General features: G+C 44.6%; 1 protein-coding gene across 8 annotated transcripts in view; it reads left to right on the forward strand.

Moving 5' to 3' along the window:
- Nucleotides 1-12,732, forward strand: part of ZNF532 (zinc finger protein 532) — a 54,929-nt gene extending 42,197 nt beyond the window's left edge. For all 8 annotated transcript variants that reach the window (XM_082241783.1, XM_082241784.1, XM_082241790.1 and 5 more), the window contains 4 exons: nt 385-663; nt 3,779-3,891; nt 5,219-5,366; nt 5,900-12,732. In XM_082241783.1, coding sequence (XP_082097909.1) covers nt 385-663; nt 3,779-3,891; nt 5,219-5,366; nt 5,900-6,394 — 1,035 coding nt within the window. In that variant the 3' untranslated portion in view covers nt 6,395-12,732. The remainder of the gene's footprint in view (nt 1-384; nt 664-3,778; nt 3,892-5,218; nt 5,367-5,899) is intronic.
- Nucleotides 12,733-13,961: the final 1,229 nt, after the last annotated feature.

A 13,961-nucleotide genomic window follows, 5' to 3' on the forward strand; every position in this document is an offset into this window, starting at 1 on the left:
TATTAGGTCCATAAATTACCAAATAGCATATATTCAACACAAAAAACAGCAACAATTTGTGGTTGACAAAGCACAGCTGGACATAGAAAGGGCCCCATTACCTTCAGTAGCTTATTTAAGGGACATCATCAATAAGGGACAGCAGCGAGATATGGCGCTGGGACAAGGGACTGTCCCACCAAATAAGGGACACTTGACAGCTATGCCCAGTGAGTTTTGTGGTAGAGTGGGGATTTGAACCCTGTTGGCTTCCCAGGTCCTAGTCCAACGTGCTAACCACTACGCCACACTGGCTTCTCCAGCCTTCCGCCTGCTGGCCATCGCACCTTGTATTCTCTCTAGATAGCAAGTACCACCTTGCTTTATTCTTTCTTTTTGAATTAGTCTATGCACGGGACGCTGAAAAGTGTCGAGGGGCCTCCGAACCTGGGTATCAGTTTGCCACTGAGCACGAAGCCCACCACTCAGAACTCGGTCAGTCACAACAAGGAGGACTCCAAATCCGTCAACGGGACAGAAAAGACAGAGAAGAAGTCCCCCTCCCCTGTGAAGAAAGCAGAGCCCCAGAAAGTCCCCAATCCCGGCTGGACGTGTTGGGAATGTGATCGGCTGTTTACTCAGAGAGATGTTTACATATCCCACATGAGGAAAGAACACGGAAAGGTAAATTGCGGGTGTTGAGCGGAGAATTAGAAGATTAGATCTGGGCCGTTTTCAAGTTGTTGACGAGGATGTTTAGCATGGAAAGAATTTGTCCCCGTTAGTCGCCCACCTTGCAACCAAACCAGCAATGAGGTTTATTGATTACACTTACCTGTTGCTGAAAAGTTATTATAAAAGATAATACCCCACCCCTGGCAAAAAAAATAAATCCCTTCACCATGGTGAAGCCCAGGACAAACTGACTGATGTCAATTCTGCATTCTGGAATGGGCTCTTCCTCTCTTTCTAAGCCAGGCCAGGCAGATTTGATTGCATTTTAAGTAACCAGCCACCACACAATTTCAGCGAAAGAAAGGCCACTATTTAGTTTTATGTAAGCATAAATCTAGAGAATAAATAAGATCATGCACGCTAAAAGGGACAGGGTTATGGAGGGAAATAAAATACAAATCAACACAATGGATCAGCCTGGTTTACATTTCCTACAGCGCTGAAGGGAGAGTCAACGCTAGAAATTTTCACGAGTATGTTATTGCCTAGATCCGTTAAATTTTAAGCGCTTTTCAAAGTGTCGCCTACCAACTTGGATGGCTTTGAAAGAGGGTTAGACGAATTCATGGAAGAGAAGACTGTAGAAGACTACCAGCCACAATGGCTATGATGTCCCCTGCACAGTTGGGAGCACATCGCCCCTGAGTGCTGTTTTCCTGGGAGTAACAGTGGGCAGACGGCTGTTGTTTCAGGCTTCTCCTAGGAATCTGGTTGGTCCCTGTGAGAGCCGGTTGTTCGCCTGGTTAAGCCATTGGCCTCATCTAGCAGGCTCTTCTTATGTTCTTAAAGCTGCTGCGGTGAATTAGCATGACAGGCGTGCCCTGATTAGTCGGTCCTATTGAGCAGAATGCGTCTGATCCTATTTTTATGCATTTCGAATAGGAGTACAGTCATACCTTGGGTTGAATGTGCTTCGGGATGAGCGCGTTCAAGTTGCGCTCCGTGGCAACCCAGAAGTAACCGAACGTGTTACTTCCGGGTTTTGCCGCATGCGCAGACGCTCAAAATGACGCCACGCGCATGCGCATAAGCGGCGAAAAGCGACGCATGCGTGCGCAGACATGCCGTGGCTGGTTACGTTTGCTTCTAGATGCGAACGGGGCTCCGGAATGGATCCCGTTCGCATCTAGAGGTACCACTGTACAGCAAAAAGGGCTTGCAGTAAGTTACTCGGACCAGTGGTGTGGGGAGGTGCAATAAACAGAAAGGCCCCCTGTTCTTACTCCTCACAGATTGGTTTTCCTAGGCTCTGTGGTTTAACCCACAGTGCCACCCACATCCCTGGTCCAAAAATGAGTTTGCATGTGTTAACTTCTTGGTTCCATCTTGGCCACATGTAAAAACCTATATTTGCTTTGTTTGCCATGAATAATAAACCTTAAGTTTATTCTTTCAGTCACCAGTCTTACTAGACTGTTTCCTTGGTCACACTGCTGCAAAATATGTACCAAACTCCAAGCAGGGTGGGCAGGTAGTATGCTCAGTGTGCACAAAAAAGGCACCTCAGAAGAGGAATAGAAACAGAAGTGGAGAGAGGGAATGTAATGGAGTGTCCTGAAAGAGCACTGGCTGGCTGGAACCCTGAGCAGGAACACTCCATACTGTAATATTTTCTTGCAAGTCCCACTTCTCTGAACTAATAACAGTCTTATCGACTCCAACCTGCTTTTGGCTCCCCCCTGCCAACGAGGCTTTCAGAGTAGTAAAATTAAAAAGAAGGAAGAAATTTTAAAAGCTCATAATTTTTCATGGTTGATGTTCAGCACAGGCCCCTAGGCAGGAGTAAAACTAATAAAAACCATGTCGGTTTTGCTGCCTTGGGTGGAAGGAGAGAGAGACGTGAGAGAAAGCCATATGGGAAATACCGCGAAAATGTAATAAGCTCAGAGGTGTTGGTAAAGACAGAAGAAAGCTCGTAATAAGCAGGCTCTCATGGGTAGGAGATGCTATAATGAAACACCCATGTAGCAGCTTTCAAAGATGGAAGCTGAAATAAAGCAGTGTGTGTGTGTGTGTGTGTGTGTGATTTGTTCCAGAGTAGGATAAATTCTCGGATACGGGTCGTTGGTTAAAATGTTTTACTGCTTCTTGGGTCATTTATGTAGGTCATCATGCATCAAGCCTTGTTCAGATTCACTCGCTGCTGTTTATCATTTGTGTTGCGAATGGCTACTAAAGCAACCTTACACAGAGAGCTTAAGGGGTTGCTTAGCAACCTTGGGTTTGGCTTGGGCCTAGCAGGCTTGTCAGCCAGAGGCGAGGAATGCCAGTGATGGATCTATGTCCCGCAGGTGGACTGGTTAAGAGCATCACATAACTTGCAGGACACAGACCTCCTTATATTGTGGTCCAGCAACCAGTTAGACACTTCTGGGACTCACAGAGCAGCGCAAAAACTGCTGTATGTCCTCTGCATCTCGTACTCCGAGGCAGGCTTCTCCTCCTGCACATGGAGCTCCCATGTATCCGTCATGGCTAGTAGCCATTGGCTAGTCCCCACTTATTTTGGATTGGGGGGGCGGGGGGACGGACACTATGGTCCATAGGTCTTGTGAGTCAAATGACAGGTGTGTGAGCCACCTGTTCAGGAAGATCTGAGCACAGGGCATGGAAATAATGCACATGTATCCCTCCATATGCTGCTCTGCATTTAACAGCTGGCTTTTGTGTACGACGCCATTCCTCCTCTCGTTAGCTGATTTCCATTTTGCCTGGTTAATTTCCCCCACTCGATTGACTTCTAGGGCAGAGCAGCTGCAACTGGTAATTGCAAATCTGGGAAACCACACAAGTAGGTCTTTCAAAGCATTGTGTTTGTAGAGCCATCAGGCTACCTATACTGGATCAGAATTAGTAAGGGGGAAGTGGCTTCCATTGCTTTCTAGAAATAATTCGCTGTACAACCCAGCCCTGCTCCCTCTGGTGGACACAGCACGTCATAACGGTGCCCTGGGAGGTGTCATGCTCGCGACATTGCTTTGTTTAAGGTAAAGTTTTAAGTTAACTGGCACATATCGTAATGTACCTCCTTTTTAAAAAACGTTTTGACTTCCTTTCTTTAAAGCAAATGAAGAAGCATCCTTGCCGACAGTGCGACAAATCCTTCAGTTCCTCGCACAGCCTTTGCCGCCACAATCGCATCAAGCACAAAGGCATTAGGAAAGTTTATACCTGCTCGTAAGTTCTGCTTTTTAGAGTTCTGCGCAACTATGTTTGTTATAATAATTCTTAGACCTTTTAAAAAAACAACGACCTGCCCTTCTCTCATTGAGAGGCCAGGTAGCATATCTGGAGACAATCTGCTCTCATTTCTGCCTAGTCTTTAGAGGAAATGAGTCTCCAGGTGGAGCCACGCAGTGTTCTTCAACCTTTTGGTCCCCAAGTGTTGTTGGACTACAATGCCCATCATTTTCAGCTAGCTTTGCCAGTTGTCGGGAATGGTGGGGGCTGGAGTCCTGCAGCATGTGAGGACCCAGAGTTGAAGAACAAGGTTCTACAGAACCCCGTTCTTGTCTGTCATGTAAGACTGCCTACCACAGAGGAGGGATAGCCGATACAGTGCCCTGCAGATGTTCTGGACTACAAATCCCATCATCCCTGCTATCGGCCATGCTGACTGGGCCCCATAGGAGTCCAGAACATCTGGAGGACTCATTGTGGTTTCAAACGTCTAGTGGGACCACATTATGTACCCTTGGTTGTAGAGGATTATGGGACAATTGCTAAAGTGTGTTCTCAGCACATGCATGGTGACAGTACTGAAACCAGAAGTGTGTCCTGGAATGCACCCAGCATGTTTCCTAAGGTAGCTTGTTGCTGGATAAAATAGGTAGCAGCAGTGAAGCTGCTTTTTATGCATCAAATAAGTTAAAATGGCCTGGGTGTATGTATGTGTAAGAGAGAGTGCTCCTATTGTTCTTCAGGTTGAATCTAAGTAAAATGTGTGTGTGTGTTTATTAAAGATTTACTTGTGTTACAAAACAAAGGAAAGTACATATAGCATCTCCATTTTCGGTTCATAGAGTCTTTTCCACAGTCTGTTTACGTTCGGCAACCAAGTACGATGTAATCCCATGCATCCTAGAAGATGAAACAAAACAATGGGTGTAGATGGAGATAGATAACATCGTTAAAAGCCCTCCTCTAGTGTACCCATTCCTCCAAAACAAACCAAGGAAAATTCCCACAATACTAACCAAGTTCAAGGAAAAAGCAGGAAAACTGGCCCCATTCCCACTAATTGCCCCGGCCCACCACCCACTATTCCACCCTGCATCCCCAAAGCTTCCAAATAAAGACCTGGCAAGCTGAAGGCCTGTAACGCCTCACTGAATTTTACAAAAGTAAATTATATTTTTGAGTACACCCATTGAAATCAGTAAGATCTTAGTTAGCCATGTTCATTCATTTTAAGGGTGGGCACTCAAGCACTTGTGCAAACACTGTTAGTACCAACCAGTTTATCATAACTGTTGATGGTCTGCTATGCATTTTATTCATGCAGGCACTGTCCGGATTCAAGGCGTACTTTTACCAAGCGGTTGATGCTCGAAAAGCATATTCAGCTGATGCACGGCATTAAAGAGCCCGATGTGAAAGAGATGACAGAATCAAGCAATGTAGGACAAAGCGCCGTAAAAGAAGACGCGAAGGTGAGCTCTTATTTGTATGCAAGTCCTGGTCTTTAAAAAGAAACATGGAATACCAGTGGAATAAACTTCTGTGTCCTCTCAACAAATCAGAGCTGGGAGACTTGAAGCTTCTTTTGTCTTTTGAGGGGAAAAGTGAAGAAAGCACTTTGTGACCCGCATGTGTGCAGACGCGCGGGTTGCGGGTTGCGAACGTGCATCCTGCACGGATCACGTTTGCAACCTGAGCGTCCGCTGTAAATAAATAACAGCTGTTGTAAAACCTGTCCTCCGTGTCGGATGCACCACTACATTTTTGAAAGCCATCTAAGGTAATAACCATCACCACCCCAAACACATACACAAACTTTGGCAGAGTTCCATAAGTTAAATTGTGCCTTGTGTCAAGAAGTGCTTCCCAGTTGGCTGATTCTGAACACGATCCTTAGCTCAATACACACACTTATTTCTAGTGCAGAAGCAGTGAACATTCATGAGAACAGCTACATGATCATAGCTGGGTTGTTTGTTTTAAAACTGATTTGTTCCAACTTCAGGTTCCCAGTCCGAAGCGTAAATTGGAAGAGCCTGTGCTGGAATTCAGGCCCCCTCGAGGCGCCATCACTCAGCCGCTGAAGAAGCTAAAGATCAACGTTTTCAAAGTCCACAAGTGCGCAGTCTGCGGCTTCACGACCGAGAACCTCCTTCAGTTCCACGAACATATTCCCCAGCACAAATCTGACGGCTCTTCGTTCCAGTGCAGGGAATGTGGCCTCTGCTACACCTCCCACGTCTCCCTCTCCCGCCACCTCTTCATCGTACACAAGCTGAAGGAGCCCCAGCCCGTCTCGAAACAGAATGGGTCGGGGGAAGACAGCCAACAGGAGAACAAGCCCAGCCGCGAGGAGGAGTCGTCTGACAGTGCCGTGTCCGACAGGAAGTGCAAAGTTTGCGCAAAGACCTTTGAAACAGAAGCGGCCTTAAACACCCACATGCGGACACATGGAATGGCCTTCATCAAATCCAAAAGAATGAGCTCGACTGAAAAATGACCCTCCCTCCCTCCCCACACGCATATCCCAAAAGCGAGAGAAAGAAGAAGAAGCCTTCTCTACTTCAGAACGTGACTGACCTTTCTTTCTTTCTTTCTTTCATTCATTTTTGGTACAGAAAACCTGCCACACAATGGAGATAACAGCTCTTCACACGCTGTTGCAATATATTCTGTACTGAAAACAATATCTTCTTCACCTCATCGCTAGAGAGAGAGAGATATAGAGAAATATATATATACATAGATATATATAAGCCCCCTAAAGACTTTTTTTTAAAAAAAAAAAACACTCCACGTGAAATAAAGCAGTATTTGAGTTGAACAGAGTTTGTATATATTTAAACAGATAATTTTTATACTCTTTGTTATGTGTTGGTATTGGTATTTAGTGGGAAATCCTTGTTTCGTTTTGTTTTTCGGTTTTGGTCAGTTGTTTCTGTTTTTTTTCTGGACAGCAAGTTCGTTTTAAAACAGAGTTCTTCATGTTAGGGCATTGCTTAGGTTTCCATTAAACCGCTTCATGGGGGTGGTCCCTTTCTGATGTCACTAAAACATCAAGGGAACACGCCCATCTTTCCCATAACTCTATGATCATGCTAGAGGTCACATGGGAGGAGCCAGGATTCCCCCAGCTCTTTTCCGTGTTACCATCATCCTTCCTGGAAACCGTGGTTAATTCTGGCATGGTAAGGAGCTGTACCATGTGTCATTGGACTGCCACACGATCTACAGCTTCTGAAATTGCCAGCATTGTGTGTGTGGAAACGTTGCACATTGTGGTGGCTCACACACCTCAGCATTGAAGTCACGAGGAAGCCTACAAATATATATATACCCAAGGGAGGATTGACAAAACTGCACTAGAAAGCAAAAGTTAAAAGAAGATAAATGAAAGGCAAGTAGCTTTTTGGTTTGTCTGATTGCTTTGTAGTTACTGGATTTATGCCCCCAAATAACATTCTTAACGATCAGGAGGATTTAGAATAATTTTATTATGGCCTCTTGCATAAACATTATAGGTGCTTTTTTGGAAAATCTCCCCGTATTAATGTGAGAGGGCATTTCCGTGTGTAGACAACACATCGGCTACAGAGCCCAGCTGCAGTTTCCTGCAGAAAAGCCCCCCTGAAATAATGGGAGCTGCCCCAAAGCGCCATCCTTCCTTTTCATCACTTCTTACATGTAAGGAATGCCCTGGAGGGTCTGTGCTGCTTGTGTTTTAAGCATCATGCTCTTTTGCTCTCCTCCACTGCACTTTTGAGAGAGGTCCTAGGACTCTTCCGAAAGGCCTGTTGAGGTGCTTCAGTATTTTGCTGCTTAGCTGCTCCCAGTTAAACAAATATGTAGAGTACTGTGAATTGAGTTTACAATGGTGGAGAGGCAGGGAGAAGGATTGTGCGCGGTGTCATTTCTTAAACACTACATTGAAAAACCCGTGAAATGATGTATTTTTTGTTTGACGGAGAAGGCTGAAGCCTCGATGCTTGCATAAGATGGTAGGCGGCGCCAGTTTTATGTCAGATCAGGAGCTCGGATGCGTAGGATAAATTTGTAGCACCCATTGAAAAGCTAACACCCCGTAGGTCAGACTATGCATCCATTTAGCCCAGTATTGTATTCTCTTGTTTCGCAACAGCTTTACCAGGATCTCAGGCAGAAAAAAGGGTCTTTTCTGTCACCTGCTACCTGATTCGCCTTTAACTGAGGCCGCCAAGGATTTGCTTCCCTCTCCTACAGATTTTGTTTCCGTTGCTTATTGAAACGTAGACTAGATCGGACACCAAAATGCACAACCAGGAATCTGGGAGGCTTTCTAGAGCTGCCTTCCTCTTCCGGGTAGAGTTCTGCAAAGAGCGTGCAGTCCCCACTTTCCCATGCTCACATGGGAAGTCTTAAAGCAAGGGCAAGGGATTTGGACAGGTGGGCAGGGCAGCCCACCTGTCCATCATATAATTGACAGGGGGGGTTGCCCTGCCCACCTGCCAAAGCTGGCACAGTCCCATCAGTCTCAGCCAGCAAGGCCCAGCGCTGGGAGATGCTGAGAGTTGTAATGATCTGGACCACAGGGAAGGCTGTAATGATCTGGACCACAGTGATCCTTGCAAACCATGGTGTTCTTATAGCAGTTCCTGTTATGTGATTTGGGAATAGCATGGACTGTGGGAACAAGAGGGATTTAGTGCAGCGCTGTGTGTAGGAAGCTGCAACGCTTCTGAATAACCGTTGCTGGAAATCACAGAAGGGGAGAGATCTCTTGTGCTCACCAGCATTTGGTCAGCCGCTGTAAGAACAGGATGCCGGATGAGATGGGCCATTGGCCTGATCCAGCACACCCTTCTCCAGTTCTTAACGTATTCAGCAGTTCGGTTGCATAAACAGTATTCAGCAGTTGTTATAAACAGGGCTTGGTACCTGGCACAGAATCCTGTATCGTTTGAAATACTCTTGTCTTACTCTTTTTAAAGCAAGTCTCTACTTCTCAGAGGATGGCTGTCAAATTCTAAGAAGCCAAAGGACAGTATGAACAGGATTTCCAGTGGCTAGGCTCTAGCCACTAGGAAATGGTGCTTCTGTGTATAGGGTGGTTCTTTGCCACTCGCTGTGACTAGGAGAGACATTTTAAATCATGCAAGGTATATGAATATATGGAGATGTGGTTAATTTGCATAACTCGCACAGGCGGCAGAATTCAGTTTTTGTTGATGCAGCGTATACATAGTGCAGGCCTGAATTTGTGTGAGCTATGCTTGACCCTTCATAGCAAGCAATGGGACTTGTCTCTGGTGCTGTGTTGTAATCTGAGGCTTGAGTGATCTCTTAATGATTGGTGAGCTTCTGAGACAGGGTGGCCAAACAAACTATGACTTAGGAAGGGCACTGGGGTCATATGTAATGCCAAGCCAGATCTAAAACAAACCAAATGTTCGTAAGCTGGCAACTAACCATTGCTTCAGACTGGTAGAAGAAATAAAAGGAAAACCAAAGTATAGTTAAGCTGCTGGGCAGGCTTCACACATAACACTATGCCATTGTTCAGCAAACCATGGTTTAGCATTATGTGCAAACCAGACCAATGCTTTAATGTGTGTTTGAGGATGGTTCTGGTTTGCAATGGTTGGTTTGTGCACTTAGGAATACATAGGAGTGAGTTGATTTCTAGTGTGTTCCTCTGAATTGGCCACCTAGTGAGTTTCAGCTTCACGTGCCCTTCCTTCCTCACAGTCTCTTGGTCTCGCTCTCCAATTAGTCGAGTAAAGTTTTGAATTCTGAACTACACGGTTACTATTTTCAAGGTTGCTTATCTTCTGGTTAACACAGACATAAGCCAAGCACCTCCCACTGGATCTTTTTGTTGCTTTCAGCTTGTTTTAGCCTCTCGGTTTACATATATGAGGAGATGCATTCAGGTGCAAGCAATCGCAGAAATCTGAACTGAGAGGTATGTTGCCAAGGTGATAGATGGAAAGGGTACTATTTGAGCACTGTGAGTCTTTTTCAGAGCACCATCGTATAGTACCAGGCTGCATCACATAAAGATGAAGGACCATGAAGCACTCTGAATAATGAAACTGTTCTATACGTGAATAATACTACCTACATAGTAGTTCTAATTTTGCAGCTAAAATGTAATTTCTTTTTTAAAAAAAAATGAAAAAGAGCGAGGCCTGCTGTGTAATTCACACATCTCATAGATTTCTTAAAGGTTCTGGACAATACCAGCAATTATAAAATGTTTTGGAATTTTCAGAGTGCTTCACATAAATTATCTCAGTAATCCTTACAACAACCTTGTAAGTTAGGTCAGTATTATTATTATTATCATCCCCAGATTGCAGATGGTTGCATGTGCGGGGACAGAGCTCATATTTAAGGCAAGATTTGAACTTAGGGTTTCTCAGCTCATGGTCTTAACCCTCTGCACTAAACGTACGCTCTCGTCTACTCTGAATTGCACCCAGAGTCTCTTGGGACAAATGGTGTTAGCTCAGTGTTATGCAGTTCCCAGATCGCCCAAATTCTCTACCAAAATGTGTTACGTGGTGGAGTATTTGAGATTAATGGGGAAGCTGGTGGCGTGTGTTTAAAAACACACACCATGTTGCTAGATCTCATGGTTATGGAGTTAGCAAGGATTTGAAGAAGGCTGTCAGTGGTTTCTAGCCTTGATGGCTTTGCCTCTGTCACCATGGTTGAAGCCAATAGTGCTTCTGAATACCAGTTCCTGGAAACTGCAGAAGGGGAGAGTACTCTTGCGCTGGCAGGTTTCCCACAGACATTTGGTTGGCCACTGTGAGAACTGAAGGCTGGACTAGATCTTAAGATCTTCTAGTTTTATTTTCAGCATTTAAGGCAGCTTTCTCCATGCATTTGTCCATGCCACGCACTCACATCCCCATGCAAGTTTTAACAGACACCCACAAGACTGTGCCTCTTACAAAAAAAATCAGCCCCGAGATGCCTGCAAAGTACAGTGGTACCTCTGCTTACGTACTTAATTTGTTCCGGAGGTCCGTTCTTAACCTGAAACTGTTCTTAACCTGAAGCAGCACTTTAGCTAATGGGGCCTCCTGCTGCCGCCGCGCCGGCGGAGCACGATTTCTGTTCTCATCCTGAAGCAAAGTTCTTAACCCGAGGCACTATTTCTGGGTTAGCGGAGTCTGTAACCTGAAGCGTCTGTAACCCGAGGTACCACTGTATATATAAGTCAACTTGCAAAAAGTGCAACTGCTGGCCACGAACCAGGTGTCTGCAGTAATTAAATGTTCAAACCACCGCCGGTGTACCCGTTTTCTTCTGGGCTGGCAAATGCTCCGTACGGAGCCCTCATGTGCGAAAAGCTCCCCCTGGTTTGTGGCAGAACGTGTGCCTGAGGTGCTCTGTGTAGAAGCCAGCTGCACCACATTGTTGGATTTGTGTGGCTGTTAACAGGAGACAGCCTTTGGAGGCAGGTAAGCGATCTTGCATTATGTGCTGTTCCTTCCTCCTCCTCCTCTCGTGGCATAAACCTGTTAATTTAGCACCTTTTGATTTGCATTTCCTAAACACTGTCGATCTCCTCAGTGGAAAGTTTGGTGCTTTTGGAGGTGGGGAACACCTCAGAATGTACCTTCTATCGATAACTCGTGTTTTTATGGAAGTACAGAAGAGGTTCCATGCGCTGCCCTTCTTACACTAGGTTGGATTTTTGTGGGTTGCTTTTATACCATATATGTATTCCCTGAACCCAATTTTGTACTTTTTTAGAGGGGGGGGAAACACATTGAAAACAAAATGTTCAGTGTATGTACGTATGTATGTATGTATATATAAATATATATATGTATGTATGTATAGGGGGAGAGAGAGAAAGAAAACTGCATGATTATACTGTAGTTAAACGTTCCATTCTTGAAAACCAAGGGAAGGCGTCGCTGCTCTCGGGAATTATACATTTTGTCCATAGTTACTTGTATGAAGACACATGTTGTATGTAAATAAATGTGGGGTTCCCCCTCCCACATCTCTTTTGCCCCTAAAGAATTGTGATATTCCGTTATTTATTGAGCAGAGGAAATACTGATCCACTGGTGTCCAAAGGGGGTAGCAACTGTGTTAAGTCTTTTGCAGCAAAAAAATATCCAAAAGCCTTGTGTGGCACCTGAATCATAAGTTTCCAGCTTGGAGGTTTCCAGATGTTTTGGCCTTCCATTCCCATCAGCCCCAGCTGGCATAGTCTATACTGGCAGGGGGCTGATGGGAGTTAGAACCCATAGAACCGGAGAGTTCGAAGGGACTATGAGGGTCATCTAGTCCAACCCCCTTTTGCCCAACGTAAAACTCGAACCCGCGACCCTGGGATTTAAGAGTCTCTACCGACTGAGCTGTAGGCCAAAACACTCTGTTGGCAAGAAAGCCGTGTTAGCCTTTAAGGTGCCTCCAGATTCCTTGCCATCTTCTAACGTTTTCCCCGATATTCTGTCAGAAGCAAAAAGAGCTGAACATTATTTGTTCTTCGCTTCGTTGATGATGACCAGTGAATGCTTGTTATTCCTTTTCTCCCTCTTTTTGTACTCATCAAATATCGGGAGGTTATGGAGAACGTCTTGATTCTACCCTGTAGCTGAATATGCAGGGATCCTGTTACACTTCTGTCAGTGATGTATACTAGCTTGTCACTGCCTTTTAAAACTTTTTTTAAAAAAGAAGCTGTGTACCTCTTAAAGCCTCACGCTTGTCGATGTGCACTTTTTGACCTGTGTAACAAATGGGCAGTCACTATGCAGTGATGGTGTTTTATTTTGGGTTTTTTTTTTGTACAGAGTGAATGGAATAATAAAGGTTACCTTTTTATTACAAGACTCTTTCCATTGTTGTTGTTTTGTTTATATTTGTATGGCCTTCCCATTATCGCAGTCTTCCAAGACAAAATGCTGTTCTAAACTTTATCCCTGCCACCACAATCAAGTACATTTTTAGGCAGTCAAATGCGTTCATTCAGATATATTCTTTGTGTGTAATCCTATGTTGAACTTTTGGAAGTGTATACTTTCGTGATAGTTCTGAAATTGTGGTGCGAGAGCACCATCGAAAGGTAACAATCACCTGCCTTGATCTCTGTAACAAATTGCAGCAGGTGATTTTAAAAAGCACAGAGGAAGTAAGCATGACATCCAAGCTGAGAAAACACTGAGGCGCAAAGAGCCTTTTTCACGCTATTTGTGCAATTTCCACAGCATTGCATCTGTTTTGCAAGGCGAATTGATCCTTTTTCAATTAAGACACGGTTGCCTTGTCTTCTCACCTAAGGCAAGTGGCCTGAGGCCCTAATATATACCTCCAGGCCTAAAGGAAGAAGTCTACAGGTAAACGAGGTATAGAAATGGCTTCTGGGTTCAAACTCCTCCTGCTTCTTTTACTGCCTTTTGCTTCTGTTGCAATAAATATAACTCTTGGATGCTGGGAAGACGTCACAGAATTCCTTTCTGACCTGAATGCAGAAGAACCCAAAGCTTACGCCGTAAAGAGTAAGTAGAATTTTTTTAAAGTGTGCTTGCTTGAGTTTTCTTGGCCTGTTAATTTATTTGAAATAGGTATCTCCCACCTTCTAACTGGGATTCTTGGTGTGGCTTAAAAAAGTATTTCAAATACATATAATTAAAGTGGCAATCAGGATATTAGCTGAGGTGGTTGTTGTCCATTGGAAAGGTTAGAGTGAACATCAGGAAGACCAACACTAATTGTAGCCAGAGCCAATGACAGGCAGAACCAACTACCGTATTTTTTGCTCTTATAGACTCACTTTTTCCCTCCTAAAAGGTAAGGGAAAATGTGTGTGCGTCTTATGGAGCGAATGCAGGCTACACAGCTATCCCAGAAGCCAGAACAGCAAGAGGGATTGCTTTCACTGCATAGCGATCCCTCTTGCTGTTCTGGCTTCTGAGATTCAGAATATTATTTTTCTTGTTTTCCTCCTCCAAAAACTAGGTGCGTCTTGTGATCTGGTGCGTCTTATAGAGCGAAAAATATGGTACTTTTTGTTTTGTCCTCCAATCTTCCGGCTGAATTCCACAAGTAAGCTACCATCT

The sequence above is a fragment of the Podarcis vaucheri genome, assembly GCF_965113315.1.
Source record: "Podarcis vaucheri genome assembly, chromosome: 11".
Lineage (NCBI taxonomy): Eukaryota > Metazoa > Chordata > Lepidosauria > Squamata > Lacertidae > Podarcis > Podarcis vaucheri.